Source organism: Anser brachyrhynchus (assembly GCF_964034855.1).
Source record: "Anser brachyrhynchus genome assembly, chromosome: 9".
Lineage (NCBI taxonomy): Eukaryota > Metazoa > Chordata > Aves > Anseriformes > Anatidae > Anser > Anser brachyrhynchus.
In genome coordinates this window covers 728,097-743,755 of record NC_137703.1, presented here as the reverse complement: position 1 = coordinate 743,755, position 15,659 = coordinate 728,097, and the positions used below count along the sequence as shown (strand labels likewise).

General features: G+C 43.8%; 1 protein-coding gene across 5 annotated transcripts in view; it reads right to left on the bottom strand.

Annotated features, from left to right (window-relative positions):
- MED12L (mediator complex subunit 12L) overlaps positions 1–15,659 on the bottom strand; it is a 140,741-nt gene that overhangs the window by 707 nt on the left and 124,375 nt on the right. For 4 of the 5 annotated variants that reach the window (XM_080604671.1, XM_080604672.1, XM_080604673.1 and 1 more), the window contains 6 exons: positions 14,552–14,775; positions 7,487–7,576; positions 6,600–6,820; positions 5,433–5,589; positions 4,489–4,566; positions 142–226 (listed from right to left, as the gene is read on the bottom strand). In XM_080604671.1, coding sequence (XP_080460797.1) covers positions 142–226; positions 4,489–4,566; positions 5,433–5,589; positions 6,600–6,820; positions 7,487–7,576; positions 14,552–14,775 — 855 coding nt within the window. The remainder of the gene's footprint in view (positions 1–141; positions 227–4,488; positions 4,567–5,432; positions 5,590–6,599; positions 6,821–7,486; positions 7,577–14,551; positions 14,776–15,659) is intronic. The other variant, XM_080604674.1, reaches the window with a different exon arrangement.

Genomic DNA, 15,659 nt, shown 5'->3' with positions numbered 1-15,659 from the left:
TGCAGCTGGGGCCTGTAACCTGCTGTTAAATTACTTACGTGCATGCATGGCAGGACTTAAATAGGCAGAATGTCTCCAGAAAAGTAATTCCATATCCCAGTACAGACACATACACGCGGATGCACACCAACGCCTACTTACTAGAGAGCTGCTTCTGGAGTTGCCTGACCAGTGCCGCCGTCTGTTGCTGCTGCTGTGTCTGTTGTAAGCCTTGCCGCGGAAACTGCTGAAGTAATGAGAAAGATGGAAGAAAGGAGCATAGCATAAGTGCATGTCAAGTAACAGCAAAAAGCGTTCAACTTGTGCCTTAACACATGCTACAGAAGTGCAACCATGAACAGTCACGGTGCTGGCGGACTCAGCTCTGTGCGTCCCCAGCACGAGGATGTCTGGGGGTCAGCCCCCCACCTTCTCCAGCAGGGCTGTGATAGGCATCAAACACAGCACTGAGTGAGCAGAAAACCCTCCTTGGCAGCTGTCCCAGTGCCCTCCTGAGAGCTGCGCTGCTGAGTTCCTGGCACGGCTGGCACAGGAGCACCACTGCTGAGGCCGCCGCTGAGCAGCCCAGGTCGCAGCGCCGAGCAGCGGGGCGCTGCAGGCCGCGGGGACACCATGACCCATCCCATCCACCTCCAGGCTGACAGCTCCCACCAGGAGAAGATCCCAGCATTTCCTCCAGGCTACTTTCTTCTCCAGGTCTTTTAAAAAATTTCCTGCCTAGCTCCTCTGCCAGCACTCACAGAACTGCGTGGCGATGAGGCTGAGAAGTGCTGGGAGGTGGCAGCAAACAGGAGGCAGCCCCAGAGCTGCTGCTGCCCGGGAAGAGCAATGGCTTCACAGGAGGGAGTAGCACAGATGCTCACGTCCTGATCTTACCAGCAGCTGCTCTCGCCTGGCCTTGTAGTGGGGAGCTATTTCAGCCACTTAACCCAGGAGAAAACACGAGCACGCGAGCTGCTGACTGCACAGGTGAAGGACAACACAAAAAAGGCAGACCTGCCGTAAATTTTAATGGCACAGTAAGGACACATGGAGCACACTTAAAACTTACAAAACATTTGTTTCCTTCATTCCCTGAAATGTTACAGTTTTCCAACGGTGTTGTAGGTATCACGTGTGTCCAGTCTCTGTTACAAAAAGCTCATATTTTCCACCTCTGGAGAGGCCGATATTCATCCTGCGAGCCACTTTAAGTAGCTTTACTGTCTGCTTTGTGCACAGCTAAGGCAAATCAAAACTGCTAATCAAAATTAACAGCCTCTTGGGCACTTTTAAACACTTGCATGTATTTGAAGTGTAATACTCAAAAGAAACTTAAGCTTCCAAAAAAACGTTTCTCCCAAGGCAATGGCACTTCAGATAACAGCAGGGATAAGCACAAAGCACAGGTTGTTTGGTCCGCTGCAGGGCTGCAGCTGCGTGCTTGATTCTTGGCTCCCGAGGAACGGGGACTGCTCAGTGCCCGCCCAGCTGGGCACGCTCATCCGCAGAGCAAACCGGTCGTCGCTCTGACCCTGACCTGAAACCTGCAGGGATCAAGGCAAAGCCCTCCCAGTGCGTGGCACTAAGCACAATGAAATTAGACACAAAAAGCATCCAAAGAAATCTGCTGTTAATGAACTAAATCATGACTTCGATCACTTCAAAAGCACCCTTGGTATAAATGCACCGACTTTCACCAATTTGCGCACTATCTGTACCTGCATCAAAGCAGAATTTAATCTCTAACTGGTCTATCTGACAGCCTGCACTATTCCCTAGCTAGATGACACATGAAGTCTATTTTTCACATAAGACTAGGTAGGAAAACAAGCACCACTTTGTTTTTAACACCTCTGCCTGTCATTCAGGAGAAAATCATTCTATATTACTAACTTTTACTGATCAGACATGTCACAGTAGTGGATATATTTCAAATCAAGCTACTGAGTTATGATGGACAGATCTGGCACAGACCATCTGAAGCAAAGATACCGTTAGGATGGATATGTCTGGTGCCAAAGCTTTGCATACACAAGAGGCATTTCTTCCCTCTGAAAACCCAGGTGTCACCTGTAGGGAAGAAATACCTGTGTAACAGTTACCTTCAGGCTCTGCAAGGACAGAAAGCCAACGGCACGGCCCTCACACTTCCCTACTCCAGGGAGAAAAATCGTGATGAATGAGACGCTGCTACGCTAGTGCTGAAAACAAAACCTTCATCATTTATTGTATTACTTATCTTCAGGGCCTCTAAGCTCTTCTCTTGGTCCGTTCCTACGTCCTGTAACTTTCCTTCTCATTGGACGTGGTGAAAGGACAGCGCTTCTAATTAAGTGGTGGGTTTTGTTTGTTTGTTTTTAAATACAGCATCCACAGATTCTGCATAATAACATACCCAACCAAGTTGAAAACCTGATGTACTGAATAAAAATATTCGATACTATTGTCCATCACATGCCCTACAGAATACACCCGTGCTTTGTTTCAGTGAAACTTTCTGTTTACTGAAGGGAGTTTCAGTGTTTTAGTAAGACCTCAGCTTCTTTTCCCTTTCTGAAACCAAATCCTTTACTTAAAATACATTGTGTAATCTTCTGGCGAACAGTCCTTAGTAAATGCTGAGATCAGTCAAAAGCATTAACTGTACCAGGGCTTCTTAGGGACGTGAAACCAGCAAAAAGCATCCTGCTGTGCTAAGTGTCGGAAAAGCCAGCCAGCAGCCAGGCAGGTGCTCGGTCTCCATGACAGACAGCCTTTCACATGCTGTTTGTTCAAGATAAAAATACTATTAGGAAAAACTTAAAAACGGATGTAAATAATCCTTCAATAGCTATCAGATAAACATCCTTCACTCCTGCACTTACATGCTGCCTTCCAGTTTCTCCATAAGATTGCATTGATTAATGCAGAAACTCAGCAGTTGGCAATTCCAATTTTTCCATTTTTCTAGAACAACCTTTTTCTAATTATCCTCAACTACCTTAAATGTGTCTTAAAAAAATGAAAAAGTACAGGAAACATGGACAACAGCACTGCAAATTCAGTGTAAGCATCCATAAAAATTATTTGGTAGTGATAGTGATTTAGTAAAATCATACAAAAATCTGTGAAAGGCTGCATAAAGGAAAGTCTTACACATAATTTTGTTTGTACAGTTGCCTTCATTCAGCTCTCTTATATGACTAATCATTTAATTTAAAAGGACCTTCAAACAACAGAAACTTTTTTTTTTTCCCAAAAAATGTTGGCATTACAACCTAAAAATCAGAGGCCTGAAGTCACCAACAGTCATTGTGAACTGAATTAAGGCAGGGACAGGAGCCTGGCGGCAGGGGAGCAGCCACGATCCGCAGCCAACACCAGAGGGAGTGCAGATGCTCACACAAACACAGCACAAGCCTGGCAACACAGGAAAGTGCTGACAATCAGCACCATATGTTTCAAAGTGAATGTTTTTCTTTGCGTTACAGCAAAAACTTCTTCCACAAATAGCCTCACATGTATACATTATCCTGTGTTCACCTTGAAAGCCTACAATACAAAGACATAAAAATCCACCCATTTATAGGCATCAGCAGCAGCTATATATTTCTCATCAAGTTATTAGCTAGCAAGGGCTGTTCATTATTACTTTTTTTTTTTTTTAACTAGGATAATGCTTGTAAAAACACATAGCACAGCAATTATAAACAGAAAAAAAAATCCTGCAGAAGTATGATGTTAATTTACCTTACCTTGCTGCTGTGGGAAAACTAAGTCTTTACACTTCCAGAAGAAAAGATCCCTGACTTTTCAGTGAGTACTTAGTTCTGTACCAGATTTTAAAAATAATCATTTATTTATGCCTTAATAGTAGCAAGGGTGAGGATAATTTCACAACCTCTCATTTTTTTCCCTCTTTGAACTCGCACACAGACATAAGGCAGCTAGTCTCATCAGTCTTGTTTTACCAGTGATGGAAAAGAGATGTACCGAATTAGAAAAGCACCAGTACTCATTTCGTAACTGCATCCCCAAGCACTTCTCTTCTCAAAAGAACTGCTACGGGTAGTTATTTTATTGTTTGGGATCTTAACCATTAGTTCTCGTTCAATATTGTTAAGTATAATTTCGAAAAGATATGTTGAAGTGAAGCATTTGAACCGCTCCCCCTTCCCAACACACACAAATCCTTTCTTTTTTCAGCAAAACACCTTGCCATAGTTGGCCCAGCTGTGGTAACGGCTCTGACTACACCACTGAACGGAGCACAGAAGTGCAGGAGGCAGCTGTGCACCGCGGCCCTGGAAGGAGCACCTTTGAAAAGCAAACACACAGCGATGCTGCAGGGGCTGAGCGGGGCAGTGCGTGAGCCCCCAGCCCAGGGCCTGTGCTGAAAGCTGCCCGCGCCCCCTGCCCCGGGCCGGCAGGCGAGGTGCAGGTCCCACCTGCCTGTCCCACTGCCCGTCTCAGAAGCGACAAAGCCCACCCTGTGCTACGCCCGCCCCCAGCCTCACATTTGCTTACCAAGGGCTGCTGCGGCTGCACGGGCTGGAGACCGAGCGTCTGTGGCTGCTGCGGGCCCTGCTGCTGCCCCTGCTGCAACTGGAAGAAGGTGGGTGTTGAAACGAGGGTGCTGCTGCTCGCACGCTGCCTCAGGGAACGACCACGAGCCCAGCAAGATGGCTTTTGTGACTGCTTTACAGGCTGGGATCTGGCCTTGCTTACAGCACTGGTCACTGAAGGCCCCATGTGGGAGACGAGCCTCACAGCGCTCCAGTTCTGTTCATCATCAGCCACACCAAGGCTCACGAGGACATTTTTAATAATACAAAAGCTGGTGTATTTTGTTTATTATGTCAAAAAAAAATCTAGACAAAATGCGTTATCATTTGACAGGAACTGGCACAGATAGCTATTGCATTAAAACAAAAATGTGAAAATAATTCCAACCATCAAAGGGCCATGGGAAGGATTTCTAATATAATTTACTTCCCCTGGGACAAGCCTTACATACTTAGCTGATAAACCAATGCTTATCTCCAGACTAAAAATATATTATCAAATCAGAATAAAGATAATAGAACAACCAGGTCTATTTAATTTAATTATCAATTTAATTCCAGTATATAAGGCCTGAGAGGGTAGACAGAGCATAACCACTGCTTTTGTCTCAGTTCTTTCAGCTAGGCTATTCTCAAATTTACCTTTTCCAAAAGCGTTCTACTATCCTGAAAAACTGAAGTATTGATTTTCACACGTATGCCTAGAGCTCTCTTTTGGAAGTCCCAGACGTAAGCAATAAATTATTGCACTCAAGTGAAACCAGTCAGGATTAACAGCACCCAGCTCCTCTGCTTTAGACTTGAATGCACATACAAGTGAGCGAGTAACTCCATCCCCTGCTACAGCGATGTTTACATTCCCTGCAATGAAGTATCCCTTGCCTTTGGTGCAGTTGGGTCCCTCACCTGGAAGAGTCTCTGCTGTCGAATCTGCTGCTGCCTCTGTCTCATTTGCTCCTGAGGCAGCTGTGCCGAGTTCAGGTTTGGATGAGGACCTGTGGTTGATGCGCTGTCCAGTCCCCCTCCTATCAATGAATTTGGCTGCAAAGGCTGATGGGTCAATCTGGTTGAAAAATAAGAAAATAAAAAAAGGAATTGTACTCCATTTGTAAACAGAGCAAAAAGTTAGTCTAGGAGTATTCAACTACAAGCTATGACATTAGACTTCTACGGACTTAGAAGATGTTAAGTTTTACAGGAAGACTATTTTTCCAAATATGAATGCCTTGAAAAATATCCCATAAGAGAAGCTGTACCATCCTATTGCCTGGCAACTGGTACAGGTAATAATTTGACTCCTGCTTTTCTATGTTTCAAGCAAGACTTCCATATAAGCACTAAAACGTTCTCCTGACCAAAACATCTCTTAGTTACACTTCCGTGAACTTAAAACTGATTATTAGGCTTCTTAATTTCTAAAATACTGAAAAAAAAACACCAAGCAAGAAATGCTATCTTAGAACGTTTAGTAAAAAAAAATCTCCAATTCAAGACTTTCATCGGAAACTCTAGTTTTCCACTCTGGATGCTCTTTAACAATCCTGTTTACAGATGTTGTTCCTGCTTCATCTGCTTTCTGTTTCATTACATTTCTTTACCACTGTATTTTTCCTGTTTTTTATAGGCTACAACTCAGATTTATTTTCAAACTCAAGTCAATTTAGTGTATTCAGGCTGAACTGAAATTCATTTGTCTATTACTAGTTAAACTACCAAATTGGTCTTGTGTTTTCTTGACTACAGAACCTGAAATATTTATTAATGTTTAATACTGCACACTTATTTGCATGATATGGATTCAGCTTACAGAATAGGGAGAGGGGAGCAGGAAATAGGACCCAACAGTCACCTTTAAATGAAATCTTATGCTCTACAAATACACAGGATATAACTGGGCTACAACCTGTGCCAAGAGCAACTAGGGGGAAACTTGAGAGAAAGGCAAATTTATTGCTAGTTAGACCCAGCACTAGCTTCATTTTGATTAACTTTAAGCAAAACTTTAGACCTCTAAATTAAAGTTGCCATTAAAATCTTGCAATGTCACCAGCTACGAGAACAGCAGAACCTCACCGCTGAGTGCCTGTCAAAGGCTGGATGTATGCAGCAGCCTGCTGTTGGATGTATCCACTCGGCTGCTGCTGCATCTGCCTCAGCCTCTCCATCAGCGCGGGGCCGGAGTGAGCTGCTGTGTACGCCCGGGGGTTGTAGCTGGGGGAGAGCACCACGCCGCCGGGCTGCTGCTGCTGCAAAGGCATCTGTGTGCTGTACATTGTGTATCCGTGAGGCATGCTCTGCATGGGAAGCAGACAAAAGAGAGATTTCACTGTGTAACTTAACCCTATTTAAATTAGCTTCATTATAAAAGAAAGAGATGGCCTTTATCAAAGAACTGAAACCCAGCAACTGGAAGCAATCAGTACGAGGCAGGGTCCCCCATGCTGGTAGTGCCACTACCATGCTGGTAGTGCTTCTGCTTGCAGCTTCAGGCAGCTAAAACGTGACCGCATGCAGCAGGACCCAGCCTGGTCTTTGCCCTCCCTCCCCAAGAGGTACCGAGCAAGAGCGGGGCTGTGCTCACAGCTGCACCTCTCTCCTCCCCCTGCCCCAAAACCCCAAGTTCCAGAATGAATACAGCATAACAGAGGTTCATTTTAAAGCATTACTGGTGTCAATATCTCACCAAAAAAAGGTCAAATTTCAGACTTTGCTCAGAAGTATGCTTGTCTTTACCAGCGACATCATTAGGGGAGAAACTGCGAAGTGGCTACCTTACATCTACTAGCTGCAGCGTGCAGAGAGCAGTGAACGCCCCAGAACAGGGCAACGCCATTGCCCTAGGCCACGTGCATGAGACAAGTCCCAAGCAAACCTTCAGCAGGGACAAGCAGACTGGAAAGTGAAGGAACTCTGCTTAAAAAACATTTTTATGCACTCACTCCACCTGAGCAGCACAGTACCTGTGCTTGCTGCAACCCTGGGTACTGCGGAAGCTGAGCCGGGGGTCGAACTTGTGGGGTGAACATAGCAGCTTGGTCCATGGGCTGACCCTGAAAGACACACACGGATCGGGAACAGCCCCTGCGCCCCGAGCAGCAGCCGCCCCCAAACCCCACCACCGCGTGTAATAACGAGCCAGGGAGAGGCTTCACCACTTCCTTCAAAAAAACGGCACTTTGCAACACCAAACTGTCTGCTGAACTGCACTCGCTCACGGGGAGGTGGGAGAACTGACCTTCTGATATCTCACACTGCTGTAACACTGCTGCGGTGAAGAAACAGACATTTACTGAACAGGGGTTTTCACAGACACCCTTTAAAAATGGAGATTCGCAAAGCATTTCTTGCGCTTTAGAAAAAAATAAATAAATCTAGCTGGTCTTCCAGACAGAACACAGAATTGCACTGGAAACTTAGAGAGAGTGATAATCTCTAGTTTAAAAACACAGTTGATAACTTCCTCAAGCTACCTGACTGCTGGTTTTCCCACAGATGAAGCAGTCCAAATGCTCATTTGCAGATTTCTTGATGACGTGCAAAATACTTGTACGATAAATGGCTATGCAAACATTTCCAGCTCCCAGCAGCTTGGAAATACGCTTTGTATTTGTGATCGGCAGAGAGCCTAGCTTGTTTGCTTCAAATTGCCTCCAAATTTATGCCAAACTAACAGCAACTCATTTCAAGATTGCATTAGTATGTTTTGAAGCACAAGAAAAGAGGAAAATAAATTAGACATACTTCAAGACCGAGATTGTAAAAAATTGGTGAATGAGAATTTGCCAGAAATGCAATCAAGCCTGCACAGTTTTTTGTGTTATTGTGATGTTGCAATTGATCATTTTGAAAATTGTTCTACTCAAGGAATCTTAGTAGCAGACACAAGCTGGAAGCAATGGTGCTCCCTCCACTTAGCTGTCCAGTTCACCACAAAAAAAAAAAAAAAGGCAATTGACATTATAATCTGGATATCCATACAGAGAAATATTGTAATTTAAGGCTAGAAGTCAGTTTGATAACACACTGCAAGCGGCAATACCACAATCGGGGCTACCAGCTGGAAAAGAAAACAAATACGAATAACAATGGATAAAACCACTGAACCACCGAAGGAACTTTCCTTCTTTATCTGCTCCCAGCCCCTCAGTAGGAAATACACCAAAGGATAACAAGTCTGAAAGTGCCACCAGCAGTCTTGCAGATCGGCTGTTAATTTGGACTGCATTTAAAAATAAGGTCGTCTGCGCCAACAGACCCGGGAAATGAGCAGAGCCGCCTGGCCTGTGAGCCCGCGGCGGGCACAGCGCCCGCGGGCTGCAGCTCCAGCAGAGCCAGCCCCGCGCGGAGCCACCTGGCGCTGGGGTCCCCCCGGGGCGCCGGGGAGGGACCGGGCAGGAGGGGTCACCAACCAGGTGGCGCAGCCAGGGGCAAAGCTGCCAAGGGATGCCACGGGGTTGGCACGGCACCTGTTTTTAATGCCTTCCTGCCTTTTAAAGCCACGACTGACGTAGCTGGGGCTCTGGTGCAGGACTCTGGGACCGCTGCTAAAGGAGCCACAAGGGCCAGACAAGACGGAAGGGAGCTCTGTTACGACAAGCTACGCTAAGCAGGCAGAAGCTACGCTAAGGATTTGTTTTAAAAAACAGCCAATATCTCCGGGAAAGTTCTGAAAAACAAATCAGGGAGTACCAGAAGTGTGAACAGAAAAAACGTCTATATCCCTAACTACTGCCGGGACTGAAAGCAAATTTAGCTGGAAAAATATCTGCAAAATCAGATGGGGAGCTCTCAAAACAACAACCTGGGAGGTGAGGAACCGAAAAGCTGAGCAGCCGGTATGCCTTGCACACAGGATGCCCATAAAACACTGAGCAGCTGAAGACGCACTTAGTACAGTGGTATTGGGGGCAGGGGAAAGTGCTCAAAAACTTAAGTTTTGGGGTTTTTTTGAGAGAGATAGAAGAAGAAGAAAAACAACAAACAGACTAACAAAATAACCAATCATTTCTCTGAGCAAACTGCTTCCAAAACTTCTTCGTGAGGTGCAAACCATGAGACAGATAAAGATGTAACTTGAATTCACCCAAAGGTAAACAGTGAAATCTGATAAAACCATGACCAATTTTTCGAAACAACAAAACACAACAACAACCACAAAATAGGGCCTTGAAATATGCCTAGCAGTAACACAAACGACCCTGTGGGTTCAGTGGAAGTCGGTTTCCACAGACAGACTTGGAGACATGCTCCGTGTTTTGTTTTCTTTTTGTTTCTCCCAGTGACAGCTCACCTTGCGTGCCCCAAACCAGAATTTCTCCACTCATGCCCATGGGTGTAAACAGTGCCCCTCTAGTGTCAATGGAAAGTTATATCGATGGAAATTGGATTAGGCCGTAATTATGTGTGAAAATACTAAACGAGCAGATGCGTGATCCCAGCAATACGTGGTGAAATCCACAAATGGCTTTTGTCCACGGGCCTTCTTCCCACCGCTTAAACACAGACAAAGCAGCAGAGCTGCCGTGGGGCTGCGAATCCCAGAGCAGAACACCCTTATCAAAGACCACCACCCGAGGCACCGCCACCCAGGCCAGACAAGCGCTACAGACAAATCCAAGAGTGAAATTTAAGCAAAAAGCTGTTCATCAGGCAGGAGATGGATCAATTTATTTCACTGCAGCACATGGCAACAGAGTAAATTCCCGTGTTGTGAGTGAGAGCTCTGCATTCCCGAGCAGCAACAGCAGGGTTACTAAATTCAAAGGGACTTCTCCCTTCAGGCATAATTTAGTAAGAGTTAACTGAACATGCAAGCCAATTGCTGCAAGCCAGAATTGTGCATGCACATTAAAAAAAAAAAAAAAAAAAAGGACGAAGGAAAAGAAGGGAGAAAAACCCCTCCACTTTTATTCAATGCTGATGCAATGTTACAGCAATAACCATTGTTCTCTTTGTTCTACTTACACCTTAAATTGAAACAAACACAACTTACTGCTTTTTCATACTAAGTATGTGACCATATTGTATTTAGAATGCATTTGCTCCTCTATGCGGTGTGTGAACTGGTAATCATACCAGCTGTGGTATTGTACCCTGATTATGAATCAAATCTGATCAAATCTGACTTCAAAAGTAGGTAGCGAAACACTAGCACTTATTTAGGTAAGAATAACATCCTATGATGATAAACCTGACAGACTTCACCGCACACTTGCTGCATATCTAGGTGTGCCTGATCAGCTGTAAATACAGTGACCTACACCCCGTTCTGCCATGCTGCCAGTAGTAACTGTAAATACTGCACATCTATAAAATACTGGCAAACAGGGTAAGCAGAAAAGCCTTTTTAAAAATAAATTTTGTTTTTCCAATTAGTGTTTTTGACAGCATTGCAGTTTCCCTAGGATAGGAAGAAAGTCCTGCAAACTAATTCTGAAGCAGCTTTTCTAACTGACCATATCAGGCAAACTTTCAAACATGGATATTAGGGATGAAACTTCAGGCCACAAAGACAGATGTCATCTCTTCTCTCCACAAATGACTGAATTCTATGAAAATTTATTATCTAGCTATTAACTGTTTCTTATTTTGGAAGAAACAAAACACGGTTATTCTAACTGCATGTCCTGCAGCTCAGGAACGCACCACCAGGCACTATACTGCTGTGCCTACGAGACGAAGTATTTTGGAAACTGCAGTTCACGTGGCTCTGCGTGCTGGCTGTAAAACCTGCGTGGTCCATCCTTTGCCTCTTAGCCAGCCCGTAGGGCGGCGCTGCCTCAGCAGCCACCGCTACCGCACTGCACAGCGCGGCGAACGCCACCACGGTGGAAGGTGGCAGAGTGGAGCAGACACAGGCACCAGCAAGGAGACGGGGGCAAAATGGGAAGGGGCAGGTCATGCTTGGATGGACATGGCATCAGGCTATCTTGCAGCTACTCTAATCTTTCACAGAGAGAAACACAACATTTTCTGAAGAGAAAAAAAAATAAATCAATGATGCAGTCATCGGGAATATTCGTAAGAACAAAATATTCTGTGTGCAAGTATATTCACAGCCTTCCCGCATGCAGCCACTGCACTACCTAGCCACAAGGAGTACCCAAAGCGTATCATTCTCATCAAAAGCAAAGTGTGCAGCCTATGTGTTGAAAGAAATGCATGTTTGTGCAAAAGAGAAAATAAAGAGAAGAAAAGTTCGTGATCTCAGATTGGTTACCATTACGTTGTCAAAGCCATCCTGAAGGGATACAGCAGAGCTACAGACATCCTAAAGGAAAAGGACAGGCGAGAAAATAGCAAACAATACAGAGAATATATATGATTAGGCTCAGCTTGTTAGTACAGTAGTACAGCACCTTTACAGTGCTCACCTGAATGTATTGAAAGAATGCCGGTGTTCTGAAACACTGACAGAACCCTTTCAAGTGTTTCATGACGCTAATGAATCTCCATACTTTAATAAAATTTATGAACAGAAACTCAAAACATGGAAAGGAAACTGCCACCCACCGGAGCCTATTTATTCTATATATAGTATTCAACATTTTGGACAAACCATAGTTATTAATTTTCAAGAGCACAGCATGAATGATACAGCACTGAAGGCCAGAGTCTTTGTGGACTGGTTTCACAGAACTGTTCTCTCTGGAGGTTTCATGAAACACCAGTCCTAATAATTTCAAGCTGCACAGGTAACTTCATTCTCCAGCTGCTGAGACATAAAAACCAAAGAGGAAATCTTCCCTGTTTAAGCTCAACCTAACAACCTACACTGCATAGTAATAATACTTACAAGTCATCTTCTTCCTGTATTTCCAAATACTACCTTCAGGCTTCTACTTGTACGGCATTTCCTGCTCTAAATTCAGGACTAGAGAAAGAACTACCGCAAATTCCCAAAGGCCACTTGGCTGAACTAAGGCACCAGCCATGCGTGCAGGCGGGTGTCCTGCTGGGGCAGCCTGCAGTCTGAGAGCATTCCCAGTGCCTCTAGTACCTTGGAGGGGCTTCTCCGGTATCAGTATTGCCAGCGTACGCTCAAACAAGGAAAGCAAACTGAACGGCCTGGTGAATTGCTCGTTCATTTTATCACGGTGAAAGTTTTCAAATAACGTCCTGAATGAATCTCCCCAAACAACCAATAAGGCAAAAAGCTAGAAGTACACAGGAAAACGTGCCTGTCTGTGGTACTCCCCAGGATGCTAAAAAGGATGCCACTGTGTAGAGGTAGTTTGGAGACAAAAGACTGGTTTAACTTGGTTTATCTCAGCTTAATTTGCACTGACTTACTGCTGACACAACAATAGAGCTGATACAGACCTGCTGAGTGGATTGAAGAACACCCAACATGACATACGTTCGCTGAGATATGCATTTGAACCTACCCAGCTGAACTTTAGTGCAACTGTTAGACTGGGCATGCCCTCATAACAGTATGAACCATATTTTATGAAAAAGTTCATGACAGACACCTTATTAAACTTATTTAGGCCTGGAGTCACATCTTCCTGATAGGCTGTTTCTCATTACTGACAAACTGTCTAGGCAGTACTTCAGAGAAAAACCTAACCACTGTTCTTAACATTTCAGATGTTGGTCTTGTTTGAAACCAAAAGGCAAATCCAACATCCTCTGTCCTCTAAAGATGACAATGTTAAACAACATATTTCTTAAATGCGAGAATAATATGTTGTTCTAGATCTTCAATCATTACTTTTTAATCCAGCTAGCCATAAGTAGTGAACATCATTTGTTTACTAAAGGCTCTTATTGAAACCTGCATTCTATCATAATAATTGAAAACCAGTTTGACCTAACACTCAAATATTGAGGTACTGTCTAACGTAAGAGGTAATTCAAGGTTCCTATTGAACAGGAAGCAATGGCTCACTGTAGAGGCCAGTACCCTACCATTTAGGGCACCTAGTCCTTAGTACCTGGTAGTGCCTATTGGACACCAATGAGGGATCAAATATCCACTGTACCACTGACCTTACAAAACATGTAGTAAGAACTTCTGGAGGCTTTTTTTTTTTTTTTTAATTTTGATTTTTCTTTTAAAGAAAGGTACTATATGACACATACAGGAAAACCCTGGTTTCATCATTATGAACAGCCCACATAAAACTATTCTAGCCCGTCAGCAATTTAAGCACTGCAGAGGGCTTTATGTGCATCATAACAGGGAGATTGAAGGAGGGATGATAAGGACAATGAGGGAGCTCTAAAGAAACAGACACAGCGTGTGAGAAATTATGAGAATACTTGCTGAAAATTTTGATTATTTTAAGCAACCAGGGCACATCATAAAGTTTGAAGGCAAGAACTCAGCATAAGGCAATACAATACAGATGACTGCAGTGAGGGTAGAAATGGGTACAGCAAGTCTTTAAAAGTAAAAGTGAGCAGTTACTGGTTGTACCGCCAAATACTGTACACACATGTTGTTTATCTGGGATCCAAAAGAAAAAAAAATATTTTCCTTGGTTCTTATGCCATCAATTCAAAATCAGCCTGGCCGTAACCATATTCTGAAAATTATCTTAGGCTCAGAAGGGAGTTGCATAACAGGCATGTGTGGTTTGGCACACAGCAGCAGTACTCTGTAAAAATGTTAGGAGAATACCAGCTGCTTCTACAGAACATGCACATCCATGTGCACATGTGTATGGAAACGGCTTCTGTTGGACCTCCTGGAATTTTTAGGAGGTTTGTTTGGAGGTACATAGCACCGTGCTAATTCCGTCATGAAAGTCACTGGTGGAACAACAGGGAACTAGAGTAACATCAAGTAGCAGAAGCAAAACCTGATTTTATGAAACACACTAAAAATAGAAAGGGCTAAAAGACCAAAGGGCAAATGAAGTTTAAAAGCAGATGGTCCTGCTTAAGCAATATTTAGGGTGTTACTGTGAGTGTAAACGTCAGCTGGCTCTCCACTCCACGTGCCTGTGCAGGGCAAGCAGCCCCAACACAAGGCAAAAACACTGTGTTGCTCTTCAGCCTTCGGAGTTTGGACAAACCTGTTGGAGAGATCGTGCCTGTGCTTGCTGCCTGAGGAGCCGCTGCTGCTGCTGCTGCTGCTCTTGCTGCAGGAGTTTCATCTGGAGCAACTGCTGCTGAGGTGTGATTGCATGGATAGAGGGGGGCTGCATCATGGTGCCAGAGCGTCGCTGCAGCATGTTCGACAGGGCTTGTTTCGTATTAGTTGGAACAAATGAGCTTGTTGGATCCAGTCTGGAACCACCTAAAACCCACCAAAAACACGAATGTTTTCTCTGCCATCTGCAGGAAAGTTGTTAGTACAGATCACTGCTAATTCATCACCTCCTGTTTGATTAGAACTCCAATAATGATGATAAACTCATCTCTGTAAAGGCAGACAGGGAACCGGATTAAACCAGATTACTGGCCTGAAAAATTGAAAGGGCAAAATATCTTTGAAGACTACCACTTGTAAATGAGAATGAAAAGTAAAAAGGCTATGGGCTCTTACATGTTCTACATCAGCTAAGATGTTTGACTACTACTGAAAAACAAAATTTGCATGTCACATCAAAAGCATGATACAAACAGCTCATTATGTCAAATCATTTTATCATGAGATGGCAATAACTTATGCATCGGCACTACTTGAGAAATAACACATACGTATAGGTCAACAGATTTAGGAAGGTACATCTTATACACGTTTTTTGAAAATCGTAATTTTCTTAATTTTGTTGACACTTTCTGGTATTTTCTGAAGATTTTTATGCATCTTAAATGCAGATCGAGTTATATTTGGAGCTTCAGAAAAAATATTTAACATTTATAATTGGAAACAAACTTCCAAGCTTCTGTGCATAATACCTGAGAAGGACAGAACATCTATTTCAAAATCACCTGCTGCCCACAAGAACATCTAAAATATGTATCTTAAATTTTATACACATTAACAGTAAGAAACAAAACAAGCATACAAAAATTGAACACATATCTCCAATGCTGAAAAAAGCTAGCCCACAGATTTATTTATTCCATCTAGCAGATGTAAAATTACCCACCATGGTTCTTGATGTGAATCAAAGAAGAAATAACTCCAGAAGAAATAACCCCAAGGTCATTTGTTCCTGTTAATCATCCCTCTCA